Source organism: Triturus cristatus, chromosome 1_1 (assembly GCF_964204655.1).
Source record: "Triturus cristatus chromosome 1_1, aTriCri1.1, whole genome shotgun sequence".
Taxonomy (NCBI): domain Eukaryota; kingdom Metazoa; phylum Chordata; class Amphibia; order Caudata; family Salamandridae; genus Triturus; species Triturus cristatus.
This window is the reverse complement of record NC_140579.1, coordinates 853281352-853298948: the sequence shown is the minus strand read 5'-3', so window position 1 is coordinate 853298948 and position 17597 is coordinate 853281352. Positions and strand designations below refer to the sequence as shown.

The window sequence follows — 17597 nt, the reverse complement described above, 5'->3', positions numbered from 1 at the left end:
CAATCAACCTGTAGGGGGGGCTCACCCCATGGGAAGGGCACCAATTCGATCAGCCTGTAGGGGGGGCTCAACCCTAGGGAACATGCCCATTCTGTCAGTCCTGTAGCGGGGGTGGCAACATTGGGGAACGCACCCATTCTATCAGCCTGTAGGGGGGCTCAACCCTGGGGTATGTGACCATTCTATCAGTCTTGTAGGGGGCTCAACCCTGGGGAATGTGCCCATTCTATCAGCCTGTAGGGGGGCTCAACCCTGAGGAACGCGCCCTTTCTATCAGCCTGTAGGGGGGCACAACCCATAGGAACGCGCCCTTTGTATCAGCCTGTATGGGGGCTCAACCTTGGGGAATGCGCCTATTCTATCAGTCCTGTAGGGGGGGCTCATCCCTGGGAAGGCGTTCATATTATCAGCCTGTAAGGGGGGCTTAACCCTGGGGATAGCGCCCAATCCATCAGCCTGTAGGGGGGCTCAACCCTGAAGAATGCGCTCATTTTATCAGCCTGTATGGGGGCTCAACCCCGGGAACGCGCCCATTCTATCAGCCCTGTAGGGGGGCTCACCCCTGGGGAAGGCGCCCATTCTATCAGCCTGTAGGGGGGCTCAACCCTGGGGAACGTGCCCATTCTATCAGTCTGTAGGGGGCCTTAACCCTGGGGAACATGCCCATTCTATCAGTCCTGTAGGGGGGCTCAACCCTGGAGAATGCGCCCATTCTATTAGCCTGTAGGGGGGATCAACATTGGGGAATGTGCCCATTCTATCAGTCCTGTAGGGGGGCTCACCCCTGGGGAAGGCGTCCATTCTATCAGCCTGTAAGGGGGGCGCAACCCTTGGAACGTGTCCATTCTATCAGTCCTGTAGGCGGGCTCAAACCTGGATATAGCGCCCATTCCATCAGGCTGCAGGGGGGCTCAACCCTGAGGAACGCGCCCATTTTATCAGCCTGTAGGGGGGCTCAACCCTGGGAACGCGTCCATTCTATCAGTCCTGTAGGGGGGCTCACCCTGGGGAAGGCACCCATTCTATCAGCATATAAGGGGGGGCTCAACCCTGAGGAATGCGCCCATTCTATCAGCCTGTAGTGGGCTCAACCCTGGGGAACGTATCCATTCTATCAGTCCTGTAAGGAGACTCAACCCTGGGGAACGCGCCCATTCTATCAGCCTGTAGGGGGGCTCAACTCTGGGAAACGTGCCCATTCTGTTAGTCCTGTATGGGGGCTCAACCCTGGGGAACGCACCCATTCTATTAGTCCTGTAGTGGGGAGCCAACATTGGGGAACGCAACCATTCTATCAGTCCTGCAGGAGGCCTCAACCCTGGGGAACGCACCCATTCAATCAGCCTGTAGGAAGGCTCACCCCAGGGGAAGGCACCCATTCAATCAGCCTGTAGGGAGGCTCACCCCAGGGGAAGGCACCAATTCGTTCAGCCTTTATGGGGGCTCAACCCTAGGGAACATGCCCATTCTATCACTCCTGCAAGGGGGGGGCAACACTGGGGAACACGCCCATTCTATCAGTCCTGTAGTGGGCCTCAACTCTGGGGAACGCACCCATTCGATCAACCTGTAAGGGGGGGGTTCACCCCTCTCTTTTGCAGAACAGCTTTGCCATTTTCTACTGACATGTGTGGCCAGACTCCCCCTTTCTCTCCTAGAAGGCTCAGTATATTCACACAAAGCTCTTCCAAATCAACTCTGAGCCCATACTGTGTTTTCTGACTTGACTTCCCATTTCTCTCTTATGAGTGGCTTTGCAACTCCCATGCAATGCTACAGATGGCCCACTATTCATTCATTCATGAATCTTTATTTCGGCAATATTTCAGCCATAAAAGAGCACATAAAATAATATATACAATAAAATACAGAAATGAAGCAATAACTACAATTTCATAATCAAGTGTAAACCAGGGCTGCTAGCCAGTATTAAAAATACAGTAGTGCAGGAATAACTACAATTTCATAATCAAGTGTAAACCAGGGCTACTAGCCACTATTTGAGATTATAAAACTCCTTTTGATCCAGATAGCATACAGATACTTCGAGAGTGCAAACACAATATGACCTGCAGTATCAGTTTTAAAAATCCTTAATGCATCTGAGCATTTCCTGAATCCTAAGTTTCTACAGATAGGTACAATCCAATTCTTCCTTGCTCTACTATAGAGAGGACAGAAAAATAGGATGTGGCATTCATCCTCATTATTCATACCACAGCCTGGACAATGGGAGGCCCTGGACAAGGACCATTTACTGGTAAGGCACGCTATAGGAAGTGAGCCAAACCTCCATTGTATATAAAGCTTCCTGGCCATAACAGGGAAAATTACATCCAGATAATCTTCGAATAAGTATACAGATTTAATCTCTAAGAATGATTTTACCATAGTACCATTCTGTGAATCATGCAGCCATACATTAGAGCATCGAGATCTATAGTGCTCTGTAAATAGATTCCCTGAGATCTCACTGCAGGCTGTTACTGGGTTCAGCCACATGTCCGCAAGGCCCATTTTCAAAAATTCGTCTTTAATGTAAGAGAGCCATGGAATGTGCACAGCCTTGCCTATACTCAGTATTTCTTGTAATTCAGTTCTGTACTGCCGGAGCTCGGGGGTCAGCCATATCCTCCTCCAAAACCTGAGGGGTTTGATGGCTAGTTCCTCCTGGATGGAAAATATACCCAAATCGAGCCTCAGCGGTAAAAGAGGTGTACTTTGGGGGAGCGAGAGCAACTGCATCAGAAAATTGTTCTCTACTTTAATCAATCCAGGTCTGACGGCGTGCCCCCATATTTCCCCACCGTACAATGCTGCCGCTCTAGCCCTCGATTTATACATTTCTAGACCCGGGCTAATGGGTTTATAAGTGGAGGCATTTGTCATTTTTAGTATTCCCCCAGCTATTTGGGTCAATTTGAGTTGTGATTTGGCAAGATGGGGGCCCCAGGAAAGGTTTTCACTTAGTGTAACACCTAAGTATTGAAATGTATGAACTCTCTCCAGTGCAACCGAGTCTAGGGTGGGGGGTGGTCTAGTGTGTGAAGAAGGGTTAAAAATCATGTATTTAGTCTTGTCTACATTTATCTGTGGACCATGTTCACAGCAGAAGTTGTTAAAGCCTTCCAATATGCGTTGGATCCCCATGGGTGACTTAGATAAAAGCAAGGTGTCGTCAGCAAACATTATAGCCGCGACTTTCTTGCCTGCCAACCTGGGTGCATCGTTGTTAGGCACTGCATCCAGGTAAGATATCAACCCATTTACATATAAGCAAAACAAGGTAGGGGCCAGGACACACCCTTGCCTGACTCCCTTGCTCACCGTGAATCTAGCGGACAATACACCTCCTCTTGCACACCTGACCTGAGCAAAGTTCTGAGTGTGCAACCTCACCAGTATCCCCAGTAGGGAATTGGGAACACCCAGATCTCGTAGGACAGCCCAAAGTTTACCCCTAGGGACAGTGTCAAAAGCAGAGCGTAAATCAACAAACACCATGTAGAGGCTGCCACCCTCTATTACCACAGTCTTCCAGTACAGCATTATTAAACGGAAAATCTGGTCCATGGTGGATGTTTTACTTCTAAAGCCAGCCTGATAGGGCGAAAGGATTTCATTCTCATTGGTCCACTCCTGCAAACGATCTAAAATAAGTCGTGCAAATATTTTTTGGGGGACATCAATGAGACTGATGGGCCTGTAATTAACTGGGAGCAGGGGAGAACCCTTTTTATATATTGGTATAATTTCCGCTCCCAGCCACGAGCCCGGAACCTCTGCACCGTACAGAATGGAGTTGTAAAGTGCGCATAAGTACGGCGCCCATATCTTAGGCTGTTCTTTGAACATATCCCCAGGTAGCTTGTCAATACCTGGTGCTTTGCCCATTGCCAGTTTCCCAAGGGCAATGGAAACATCCTCTACGGAGAATTCCAGATCCTCAGCATCCCCAGAAGGAGGTGCATAAAAGGGCAAGAGATCTAAATCAGAAGTTGCTGCATATAGGGATTTAAAGTGAGATTCCCACACCCCCGCATCTAAATTGACTTCGATTGCATTACGGGGTTCCGCACACCCTGAATTCACAATAGCCCAGAATCTTCGCGCTTCCTTATTGGCAAGTGCAGAGGCTAAGTTCTCCCATCTCTCCCAGTCCCAGTCTATTTTTGCCTGTTTTAATACTTCTTTGTAGGCAAGCCTGAGGGAACGGATCATTAGCCTATCACTGCCAGTTTTAATGGCATTAATCAATTCGGATTTAGATCTCCTACATGTGGCGTTATACCAAGACGAGGAGGTGGTCCTGGGTTTCCTGGTGGAAATGATAGGATTAAGAATGCCTGCAAGGGTGTCAACCAGGTCCTGATGAACAGAAAGCCGGTTCACAGAAGTATCCCGGGACAGCCCTTGGGCCCAGATGTCACTTGCCATTTTGAGCAGGGGAAGGATGGATGTGTATAAACTTGAAAGTGCATCCCTCCTCTCACGCAGAATCGCCCACTTTACCCGCCTCCTGTTGTTAGTAAGAACCAGGCCTGGGTCAGCGGTCGGTTCCATGTGGGCTTTCGAAAGTTTAGGCAGTTCCATTTTCAACAACAGTGCGTTGTGATCGCTGTCCGTTCTACTCAATACCTCCAGATCCACAATCCTTGACCACATCCTGGTCTGAACCATGACGTAGTCTAAATGGGATTCCTGATCTTTTTTATTGTAAGTACACTTGGAGGGAATATCTGAGGGCATCCGACCATTAACCGCCCTGACTGAGTTCTGGAGGGTTAGGGTCATGATCTGCATGGCCAATGGGGTCCAAGCCTTTGCATAAATGGACCTGCATTGAGGGATTCCCCAAAACTCGTCTTCTTCCAACAATGCCCCCTCATTCAGCCCTTGCAGGGGCTCGTAATGGCAATTAAAATCTCCTGCAATCACATAGTGAATGTCTTGATTTAGAGATTCAAGAAAAACTGATAATTCCCCAATGGTGTTAGATTCCTTTGCCAAAGCAGTAGGTCGGGAATATACATTCACTAATGCCAGTTTATATAAATTGGGCCATATCATAAGGACGCATAGAATGTCATCCGAGTTTGTCTGAATCATTTCCACCCTACAACCCAGATGCACACCGACCCACGTTGACAGACCACCAGAAGGGCGGCCCTTACCTCCCCATCGAGCTGGGATATTAAAGACCACAAACCCAACTCTATGCACCTCCTCCCTAGCCCAGGTCTCCTGCAATAGGATCACATCAGCGGTGTCAACAAAAGAGCCCCATGCTGGACATGCTAGCTTATTTTTCAGACCCGCCACATTCCATGATATTAGATTCATGCGCTGTGGGTGACACGGAGGATATGGTGGGGGATCCAATTGAGAAAGAGAGCCACTCTGCTGGTGTGATTCAGTTGGCCAAATAGGGGCAGTACTAGCACTTTCTGGAATAACTGGCGATTGGTGGGGAACGGAAAGCAGTGTAGAATACTCTAGGGGGACACTAATGCTAATCCCCGCAGAGGTAGAGGGGCTCCCCTGATTGCGGGATGACAAGATCCTTTCCCTAGTTGGCTCGATAGGCTCTGAGCCTATAATGCTACCCCCCAATGCACCCTGTGCTACATGATTATACCTAGCCAGTCAGTCAACCTGATCAAGACAACTAAACCTGTTTGAGCATGGGGGGTAGGACCATTTTAAGTCATAGGGGGCTTGCCTTGGTTTCCCACCACCTCCCCTGTGCGAATGCGGGATATAGGTCCAACCACTTTCTTCTGGCCTCAGTTGTCCATTGGGATAGAAGTAAGAGAGGGGACGCACCCCAATTTTTGTGTCTAAACGGGAAGTTTCCCAATTGCAGTTATAATCTGCTGTCCTGGCGTCCCGAAAATTGACTATGACACAATCGCCAGTTATGTTTTTAGGGGTGCACCCCACCCAGCTCACCCTTCTAACCATAATGATCTTGCATCTAGCATACGGAGGCAAGGGCCTATGGATGCTAAGCCAGTGTATTACCTTATTTTTCAGGTTGGAAAAATCTTCAGTACTAGGATCATTAATTCCGGGAACCCCTGTAAGAACAACCAGATAGGGACTTGCTTCCGGGGGCAGATCTAATCTCGGGGGAAACATGGAAGCATCTCCCTGAATTCGCTTCCGCTCCATCCTCCCATTGTCACTGTTTTTAACCAGAGGGGCCTCTCCTGTAGTGTTGCTATCTATATGATGGTCGTTGGGGGGCCTAACTTCGAGTTGTATTTGTGAAAGAATATGTGTAGTAACTGGGGCTGCCTGGGGTACAACAGGTGGAATAATGGGTGGCCGAGTGTCTGAGCATACAACAAGAGGGTCTGGCACTACCCGCCCAGCCCTAACAGTGCAGCCACATTTACAGGAACATGGAGGGAGTGCTTTGTTATTAACACCATCTGTTAAAACCCTTATTTGTTGTTCAAGCTTAGTGAGAAGAGTCACCATGCCATCCAACCTTGATTCCAGAGGTCCCAAGAGGGTGCGCAGCAGTAAATCTAATTGTTGCGGTGGTATTGCTTCCCCAGCTGGCTGTGGCAGGAAGGTAGAAGAAGCGTGTGCCTGAACAGGGGGATCCCCAAGGGACTTAGAAGGAATAAAGTCTGGAGGTAAGGTACAGCTTCCCTGACCTTCTCTTACCGCTGTATCAGCCTCTGGGACTGCGATGGTACCTCGTTTTGCTAGTTTAGCTCCCCCTGGCTTGGTACTAACTTCCCTAGAGGCTTTGGGCTTAGTTTTCGGAGTCAACCCTTCATTAATGACCCTTTTTTTACGCAGGATAGATCCATGTCTAGTCACTGGGGGGGATAAAATTCTCGAATTTGTCGTGAGATCATTACCACTCGAGGGATCACTGAAGGAGGTATCATCCACGAATTGGGTGAGAGGTAAAATAGTATTACTAGCACCAATGCCATTAGGGATGCGCGCAGATGCAAGAAGGCCCAGAGAGGATCTCCTAGCTAGGGCAAGGTCCTGCGAGACTCTGCGCTCCATGAGTACAATACCCTGATCAATCACCGAGTTAGCTCTTACTATAAAATGATCTAGAGTGCCTGTAAGATTACCGTTGGACACATGGTTCCTGCCCTCTTTAGATGCCATTTCTCAAGTGAACTAAAACACAGTGATTAAATCGTAGTAGTTATGCGTCACTATATCATGCAATGGACCAGTAAAGTAATAATAGCAACGGTCAATAACTAATGCAGTCTAATAGCTTAAAATGTACACATACGGCTTAGTCCGCAGATGAAAAAGGGGTGGCCCGGTCCGGTCTCTCACGGTCTCAAACGGGCTACAACGGGCCCGCCCTTGGCCCGGGCTTCGCCCGGGAAGCGCCCCGGACGCGTCCCGCGTACGCGTTGTGGTGGGAATAGTTATAGTGGAAAAGGGAGGAGTGGCCGGGAAGAGTCTCCAGCTGCGGCCAATGTCCTGGAAGCAGAGGGGCCGCTGGGACTCGCAGTCCCGGTTACACCGCCTGGTAATCCTCGTCGCTCCCACGCCTTTGCCTTTGTCCTCAGAAACACCTCAAGTGATGGAAACACCTTTGCCCAGCCCGCCGGCCAAGTCGTCGTCTCCGAGCGGCACCCCGCTCTGTTCCGGCCAGTGTCCACCGAGATCTCTCTTCCGGACTCTCACCGGCCGGCTCTATTCATCTTGGGAGATGTGAGACGATTTTCAAAGGTCACGTGATGTTTCGGTCATGTGATGCTATCACCTGACAGTTTCCGGATTTGGGAAACGTGCCCATTCTGTTAGTCCTGTATGGGGGCTCAACCCTGGGGAACGCACCCATTCTATTAGTCCTGTAGTGGGGAGCCAACATTGGGGAACGCACCCATTCTATCAGTCCTGCAGGAGGCCTCAACCCTGGGGAACGCACCCATTCAATCAGCCTGTAGGAAGGCTCACCCCAGGGGAAGGCACCCATTCAATCAGCCTGTAGGGAGGCTCACCCCAGGGGAAGGCACCAATTCGTTCAGCCTTTATGGGGGCTCAACCCTAGGGAACATGCCCATTCTATCACTCCTGCAAGGGGGGGGGCAACACTGGGGAACACGCCCATTCTATCAGTCCTGTAGTGGGCCTCAACTCTGGGGAACGCACCCATTCGATCAACCTGTAAGGGGGGGGTTCACCCCTCTCTTTTGCAGAATAGCTTTGCCATTTTCTACTGACATGTGTGGCCAGACTCCCCCTTTCTCTCCTAGAAGGCTCAGTATATTCACACAAAGCTCTTCCAAATCAACTCTGAGCCCATACTGTGTTTTCTGACTTGACTTCCCATTTCTCTCTTACGAGTGGCTTTGCAACTCCCATGCAATGCTACAGATGGCCCACTATTACTTCTCCACTACCTAAAACGTTATTCCTCTCGCATATAGAGCTTGTCTTTCAACGGGTTCTGTTATCCACTTCCTCCCTGTGAAGGATAAATGCCCCAAAGACACCCTCTATCGTGGTGTACTGTCAGGCTTTCCACCAATATCCCTTCTTTTTCAGACGTGTGTCCAAAACATTGCCACTTCCTGTCATCAGTTCGTTAGCGACATGCTCTCCCTAAACAGCACTATTCTTTTCGCCTCTCCCTCCCTCTCTGCCATGCCAGTCTGCGGTATCTGATCTACCTTCTTATTCTACACGTCTTTTCATAGAGCTCTGTCTCTAGTTTTCGTAGGAGCGAGCGGTGTCCACAGTAGACTCAGTCTAATCTCACAGAACTCTTCCAATTCTCCTGCGAGTCCTTAACCACAACTTCGACCAAGACAAACCCTTTTATTCAAAAGGAAACTGTTACTTACCCGTGAGAATGTATTTGCAACTTTAAGTGTTGTATATTCATGTGGTGTGGACGCTTTCTTAACTCAGGCGCTGATTAGAAATTGGTCGTAGTTTTGTGACCCCAATACACACTCCTGTTCATGGGTCAGAATTCCGAGGTTGTGTGGAATATACCACACACAGTAATTAGCATGTGTGATACAGTCCTCAACCTCCTCTAAATTTCAGCATGTCAAACCCTCTGAAATTTAAAAGGAAAAAAGTATGCAGTTTACCATGACATGCAGACTTTGGTAGGTAAGCAGCAGAATCTGCATGTTATTTCTCAAAAACTCGAAACAGGTGCATTCTGTCCCCCTGATAAATTCCGACCCGCGGGAAGGTGGATTTTATTGCGTGCAATAAATTGCACCTTCCCCCAGGCCCACTCATAATCAGGGAGTTAATGTCGAGTTCTGAAAACGTGTTTTCCTTCAAAGTCTTTGTTATGGTCATGCCTCAAATGACTTGTGATCACGTCCCCTGAAATCCTTAATGAAGCCGGACACGGACTCCACCTACATTCTTTTTCTGCCATGTATAATGTACACATCATGAAAGGGACGGCGGACCTTAACACTTCATATATTGACCCTGCATAGGACATTTTCTCCAAGCTGCACTGTCCACTTCACCACACAGAAGTCCACAATCCCTCAGTTACCACTCCCTGAGCCTAAACTCAGACTCACCTGTATCTCCAACTGCTGCACCACCTGCATCTGCACACGGCATTGCGCCGTGCTGCGGTCATCGAGGGCATGTTCAGTGTTGAGGTGTCTGTGGGCAAGAAGGCCAAAAATGCTTTTTAGAGCAGTGTGGCAATTTACAGCAAATAGACATGGAGAGAAACCCCCAATGTACCCACAGTGAGGAGGAAGGCACAGCGCAGAGAGCTATATAGATATATATATACACATGTGCAAATGGTGCGAAGACGGGATGCAGAGAGATATAGGCAAATAGATTCAGTGCAGAGAAAAAAGGAGAATATTCCCTGTGTAGGCATGAAGCCATATTGGCTGTGCGATGGAGTTCAAGTAACGGACCCGACTAATGAGACTGCAGGCTCGTGATGTTTGATGTCACCTCGGAAATGTCGAGCTGTGGCTGAGATGATGTCACCATGTCAGAGTTTGACAGCCCTCAAAGGAGTCAGCAGCATCCAGCCAGAATGCTTTCTGACTAGGTTTTATTAGGAGCCAACTTCTCACCAGCTTAAGACTGAGCAGAACAACATTCTGCTATAACCAGGTAAACAATGGGCAGGACTCTTGGAGTTGCTTACCTTAGAAGGTAATAGGGTGAATGTCAACTGTAGTAACTGTTTAGAAGAGGTCTGGGGAGGGGGGGGAGGGGGAGATTTAATTTTCAACCAAGTTCAGGGGCATTGCTACGCATGAAGTTCTGAACGGCAAGTTAGCTTTGGGTCACTAGGAAGCAGGGAGCAAGAAAATGCAGGTGCACTAAGGGTGCATTTTCTCAACCCCATCGCCTTCACCAGCTGCAGACCTTTTCAAAGCACAGGGAAACCAGCAGAGCCTTCTACTATGTTATGTCTGTGTCCAGTTATTAATTACATCCAATCTACAGTGTAAGCGTGAAATATGACACTGGAAAATGTGTAGTGTTGCGGAAGGAAGGGCATTATCCTGCTCACTGCATAGACGATAACCACAGGTCAGATGGAGAAGGGTGCCATTGCAGAAGCTGGCACCAGAAATTAACATATAATAACAAATCAAGACAATTAGCAGCCAATCATTTAATTGCAAAAATGGTAGTACTTAAAAACGACGATTTGACTGGGTTTTCTGTGTGAAACAGCTCCTGATTTTTATTAGCAAACAGTGCAACCCTGGAATACATAGAACGCAAAAGGAATATGTACATAAGGATTGTACAAACAATTACTGCAAAAAAGCTATGAAGAAACACCTGGCAGTTTTTGAAGCCACAATATGATGATTGCTCACAAGTACTCGTTGAGGCACTAGTCATACTCAGTCAAAAGTAAAAGTGCGTATACTAGAAGTCACCACACGTTTCTGGTACCAGCACATATTCTATAATTGCTGGTCACAGCTCCCACAAGGTATGGAGACTGGTTCAACTGAACAGTCTACACTCTAGGATACGAGAGATGGATGCTATAAATAACAGGCGAACATGTCGCTGTAGCATTGAGAGTTAGACAACCTGTGCCTGATACATTCTCTGGACCCACTGAATTTGGAATGGCTGCACTCTCAAGCTAAATCCCATTGTTGGAACCGTCATCAAAATCAAAAAAATAGAATGGCTAAACAGCATGCAGCAAAACATCTGTGGCATGTTAGAACAATAGGACCTCGAAGAGATTAAATGTCATTAGGGTGCGAAGAGAGCCCTAGTTTACTCAAGGTTTTACCAGGAGGCTCGGTGATAGAGAAGAGATCACTTGAAAGCACTGCTGCCTATTGGTTCGAAAAGAGTAGGGCTTTTCTGATGACACCCTTGTGGGCAGGAAGGCTATCTGGTACAACTTGGTGATGTGTATCTTTAAAACACAAATAATCAGAGCAGTGAAAATGGTAAATAGCTGTGAAAACTAGACCCCTCTAGCCTGGATCTTGATTTGATCAACAAGTCATCTACGGGTAGCAGATACATTTAGGAGAGCCCCCTGCAAGCCAGACAGCAGATGGATATGAACAAATACCCCAGTGCTGAGACTGATAACGGTTCCTGGTGGAGGGCAGGAGAGGGGTGTTGACAAGGCTCCAAGTGGAGAGACAAATAAAGAGATATGAACAAAAGCCTAAGTCACTCATGTGCAGGGCCATGGGCAAATGCAAATAGTCTTCCCTAAGGTACTGTATACTTTGTTCCACTATAAAAGAGCGAGGACGCGCACGAGCGCACAAACACTCTCTCTCTCTCTCTCTCTCTCTCTCTCTCTCAGGATTGTATAAAGCACATATGACTCATAGATGAAGCTGTCTGCTGTCTGTTTCACCTTGGTGCTATGACTACAATCGCAATACAGGCTCCACCATTTCCCTGACTCTCCAGTGGCATTAATGCACACTTGGATCAATGTTCCAGTTAAAATGGAGAACAGAGAAAAAATATACCCCTATACACTTGGCTTACTGAGTTGTGACCCCACACATTGTCACAATAATGTAACACAGAGGCTGATATTCTATATCAAATTAATTATGCTCTGTGGGCCTACCCAGGCTTACAATGGATCCAAACGCCATGGCTACAACACTACTGTGAAGGAGACAATAAATGGATCAGGGAAAACATGGCATGATAAAAAGCAACATATTCTAGAAGGGGGGCAGGCTTTCATGCCAACATGGAAGGAGCATTGTTTGCAATTTTAAGTGGCTTCCTGCCCAAATATGGGTATTTTCTCCGGTTCTCTTCTGAAGCAAAATGGGAGCAAACAGGGGACACCCTAGCCGAGGGCACTCGACAAGTATCCCAGCCCCAAGCAGAATATCAGAAAACTCCTCCCAAGGCCATGCAAGATTCAGAGCCTTCAGAGAGCCATGTCCAAAAGCAGGCCCAATACAGCAAGCATGCATCTCTCGAGTAGAGGAGTGTGCTAGCCCATTCAGTAAAAAAACCTTACCACACACTCAAGGTGGCAAGGACGGATTAGTTATGGGGACTCTATACGTTTACCATGCCCTAGGAGTGTGGAAAAAGGATTTAACGTACGAGTTACTTACCTTCGGTAAAGATGTATCTGGTGGAGACATTCGCGGACATTTGCCGTGAACAGGAAGTACAGGATTTAAAGCCCGAGGGCATCGCACACTGTTCCAGACGCAAAGCGTCGATGAAGGGTCTGAAAACAGGCCAAAGGAACCGCTCACTACGGATCCACGTTGTACACGGAAAAGAAGGAAAGTGATGTCAGCGCACCGGGAGAGACTTATATGACCTTGCTGACGTCACGTACGTGGACGACGTCAGGGCGGGGTCGTGTGGCGCCGTCCCCCGGCATGCAGAGGTGCTGCTGCAAAGTTTTTTCCGGATCCAGTCTGATGCCTGGGGATATTCTAAGTTAAGGAATCTGCGGCTAGACTGTCTCTATCAGATATTTACCACGATAGCTTGCCCTTAACCGGACAGTCTCCACAAGGGTAGGCATGGGCAATTATTCCCTTGATATATATATAGCTTGACTGGTGTACGTAAACAAACCAATAGGGAGAACTTTTCAATAAAAAAACAAAAATAACAAACAGGGGGGACAGCTAGATCATAGAGCTCCGGCATACAGGGGATGCCACCTGCATGGCACGTGGGAGTTAGCATCTGCTTGCAAAGCAAGGGAAACATGTTGCAGGCACACAAAGAGCAACACTTGCCATGCTAAGAGAGGGCACCGTCTGCCTGAGACAATCAAACATCTGCAAGAAGCACAGGTGCCTCCAGCTGCCTGACACGACAGGGGCAACACATGCCAGGAACACAGGGGAAAACACAAGATGAACTTTAAGCTGCACCAGAGCATAATGGGGAGGAGCTGATGGCAGCAGGCATGAATTGAAGGGAATTCAGCCGCCGCTACCCTGACTCAGCACACCTCTCCCCCTCAAACTGCTGCCACCCTTTGGCTTTTTCCCTTCTTCAAGCTACCAGAAATTCACTTTAGAAGGGATAAAAAGTACGGGCCATCACTTTCATCTGATGTCTTTGCTAAAACCTCAGCAACAAAGACATCTAATTGCAAATGAACTAATTAAGTAAAGCTCTGTCGAAGCGTGAAAACAATGTGTCTGACCTAGAGAGCGCAGCCAGTGGCGGGAATGAGTATGGAGCGCACGCCATCACACAGTCCATGCAACATCCGGCGGGCAGGAGAAAATGCCTTAATGGAGGAAAAGACAGCCCCTCTACCACTACAACTTAACAAACGGTGTGCGCCCATGTCCACAAGAGGTGGGTAGGGCAAGAGTCGGTATCTTCCTTCCCCTAACCGTCACACCTGCACATGACATCACCATGAGAATAGGCCCTTGCACCCCCCCACCAACAAAACTCCATACTGACCACCCACCAACATCTAAAGTAGTAAGACAGAGCTGGCGTCCAACAACATCAATTTCACACGAGACACATGCCCCACCTATGGTGGCTATGAAGATGTGTCCTGGAAACAGGACTTGAATCTTACCCAGAGGTTCAAGGGCTAATACCCTTCAAGCTCCTACCACCTCAAACCTAGACTTGGTTGCGACCAATATACATGAAGGAGGCCACCAGCCTCTATCACCCAAAGTCAGCACTGGGATTTAGACCACCATTCATGACTGGTAGGACTCAGCCAATGTTGACCTCTCCATATCTACAGGGGGCACTCTTGCATGGGGACTAGGACTGCCAGCCAACACATGCCTATTTCACCAATGGCGTACATGTCTGCTCATGTGTCCGCCACCTCAACTCTCTCTGGCCCATGTCCACATATATAGGGCTATGCCACATCCGCCACCCCAACTGCATAACACCCACATCTACAGGGAAAGGATCCTGCAGGACGACCCCCAACCGACATCATGAGAAGCATACTCCCACGACCATTTCAAGTGGGATACTGTCGGGATGCAACACTCAAGGTCCACAAGGGGAGAACACTTACAATCGTGATGAGAAGGGCCCTTACGGGGCTCATCACATAGGTGAACGACAGAACATTACTTTTATTTAAAAACGTTTAACAGCATTCTAAGGAAATTCCAATCTACAGCTGTACCACTATGTCTTTTTTCCTTGTTGCGCCCCTAAAGGTTTTCCTGGCTTTAGTGCTTTTTGCCTTGCAGTATCTAAATAAGAGACCTCATTGGTGCCCTTCTTGTGTGCCACAAGGCAAAATGATTCTAGTCAGGGAGCACACAAATGTTTCACACTTGTGTAATTACCTTGGTGAATTGCATCTAATGGGTGAACTGGCTGGTAGCAGTCAAAATGGTTGTCTGTCTAGCGCCTTTTTATACACTGCTGGGGATGAGGATAACTCACCTCAATAATGGTATGACATTCTCCCTATAAAACATTTTGTATAGAGACACTTTCGGACTCGACCACTAAATGGTGGAATTAAGTACAGCATGTGAACTGGGAAGAGATTTAATGCTGCAAATAAAGTGTAATCCTCCCAGAGTGGTCTCCTAGCCTGTGCCACAGTTCTTATCAGTCTCTGTCCTTCCTGACACTGAACGTTGGTTGAGATGCAACAGGGGGTGTTGTGCGGGTGTCTGGAGACACCTGGTGCTCCCCAGCACCGCCACACATCAAGTTATGGGAACTGCAATGCCAATTTTGCCACTAGACTTTTAACATGTGCTGCTCTCGAATTCAGTTTACCAGAGGACTCAATTGCACCAAGACATCTTTATTACACTTGTGTGTTTTTATTACTGTCCATTTATAGGAAATTAGTTACTTACCTGTAACGCCAGTTCTCCAATATTTGTGTCGTTTATATAGTCACATGCTTGAATCATTCCCCATCGTCAGGCTGGGAATCCCCGGTACATTAACCCCTTCAGCGCTCATGACGGAACCACTCCGTCATGAGCCACGGGTGCCGTGTGCTCATGACGGAGTGGTTCCGTCATGCTGCGGCCGTTGGCCGCCGCTCCTCCCACGCTACGCTGATTTCCCACCTGTGGGGGCGATTAGCGCAGTGGGCGGAGTCATGACGGAACCACTCCGTCATGAGCACAGCTCAACCGTGGCTCATGACGGAGTGGCTCCGTCATGAGCACAGCGCCACTGCGCTGCCCCCAAACCCCACCCAGCGCCGCGGCGGAATTCCTGCCGCGGCGAAGGGGTTAAAATAGCAGTATACAGTGCAAAATATACAGCACACAGCTTATGATTTAAAATGACCATCAGCTCGAAACAACATAGTATGTTTAGTAACATACCCACCTTATTTGAAAGAACCCAAACTTCAGCCAATGAGGTGGACGTTTAAGCTCTCCTACTCCTCTAGACGCCACCATAGCTCAGTTTTCAAAACACAAGAGTGAGAACAAGTATGTTAAGCCTCTCACCAGGGAGGAGAGAGGTTCGCATGTAAATATATACAAGATACCAATGTTGGAGAACTGGAGTTATAGGTAAGTAACTTGCTTCTTCTCCAACATTGAATCTTTTATATATGCAAATGCTTGAATCAGAATAGCAAGCACTAAATATGAAATACAATAAAGCGGGAAGCAAGCTCACCTTTAATGAAACAGGTTTCTCAGGACTGCCTGTCCCACTGCATATTCAGTTTCTGGGTCCACGTTTAGGCAGAAATGCTTCAATGACGTATGCCTGCTTCTCCAGATGGCTGCACAGCACGTCTTTCAAAGGCACAAGAGCACTAAGTGCTGCAATTGGAGCCATTCCCCTGGTGGGATGTGCCCTCACTCTTCTCTGGAGAGGACGCTTGACTTTGGCATGAAAGAAAGCAATATAGGCAGAGAGCAAACAACATTTTCGTGGTGGACCAAATGATACATATAGCTGGTATGATGTGCGTATGTCCTTTGTTTTGACTATATAGAATTTGAGACATTTACCCAAGTCTAGAGAATGTAATGATCTTTCTGTCGTTGAAGATGGATTGGGAAAAAAGGATCTAAGAATGACAGGCTCATTTAGATGTAAGTCAGTAGGCACCTTAGGAAAGAATTTCGGTTTGGCTCAAGCCCAATTTAACCTGATTAAGGCTATAGAGCAGAAGGAAGATATTGAAACAGTCAGCCTAGGGGTAACAATAAGTAAAACTCTAATAGGGGAGAAATTGTTAAAGAAAGCAGTGGATAAGGCAATAGTGAACTGTGAAGAGATGTATGAATGTAGTGAAAGGGTGGGCCATTTCCTTGTAGTAAGAACAAGACAGGAAGTTACCCAAAATGAAATTAGGGCGATTAGGGACCCTGCGAAGGGACTGAGAACTGAAGTTGAGGAAATCTGAACAGCTTTCTGTGCCTTTTATCGAACTCTCTATCCAGAAGATCAGTGGGAAGGAGCTCAGAAGACAGAACAAATAGAGCAATACCTGACCCAACCTGCTGAAGGTAATTTGTCGGGAGATGAAAGGAACCAGCTAGATAGACCTCTTGAATGGGAAGAAATTGCAAATGCTTTGGCTAGTCTCCCAAAGGGGAAGGCGACGGGACCAGACTGGATCCCCACTGAATTTCACAAAGTGTTCCAGGAACAACTGAGGGATACCATGAAGGCTCTGTTTGTACAAATTACAGAGGGGGTGGATCCACCAGCCTCTTGGGGGAAGGCAAAGATAGTAATCTTTCCTAAAAAAAAAAACCTCTGGAAGAGCTAGGGTCTTACCGGACAATTACCCTCATTAATGGGGATGTTAAGATATATTCTAAAACTCTGGCATCTCGCTTGGCAGTAGTGATTCAGAATATCGTTTCCCAGAACCAAAATGGGTTTTTCCCAGGTAGAAGTACCAATGAGCACGTCCGGAAAATCATAACACTGCTTGACGTGAAGAACAAGTTACTTATCTTCGGTAACGCTTTTTCTGGTGGATACAGTATCTGCCTGTGGATTCCTCACCTTGTGAATATTCCTTGCGGCAGCAACATTCGGAAACTTTTGCAGCAGTCCACGCCGATGAGGTCGAAGACGACGTCACAGAGACACGGCTCCGCTCGCGACTCCGCTGACGTCACCGGCTCCATAAGAAGACCTCGTCGGCG

General features: G+C 47.8%; 1 protein-coding gene across 9 annotated transcripts in view; it reads right to left on the bottom strand.

The window, feature by feature from the left end:
• The window catches only part of FOXP4 (forkhead box P4), a 973797-nt gene that overhangs the window by 160704 nt on the left and 795496 nt on the right, over positions 1-17597 (bottom strand). For all 9 annotated transcript variants that reach the window (XM_085650498.1, XM_085650470.1, XM_085650461.1 and 6 more), the window contains one exon: positions 9555-9642. In XM_085650498.1, the coding sequence (XP_085506624.1) occupies positions 9555-9642 (88 nt within the window). The remainder of the gene's footprint in view (positions 1-9554; positions 9643-17597) is intronic.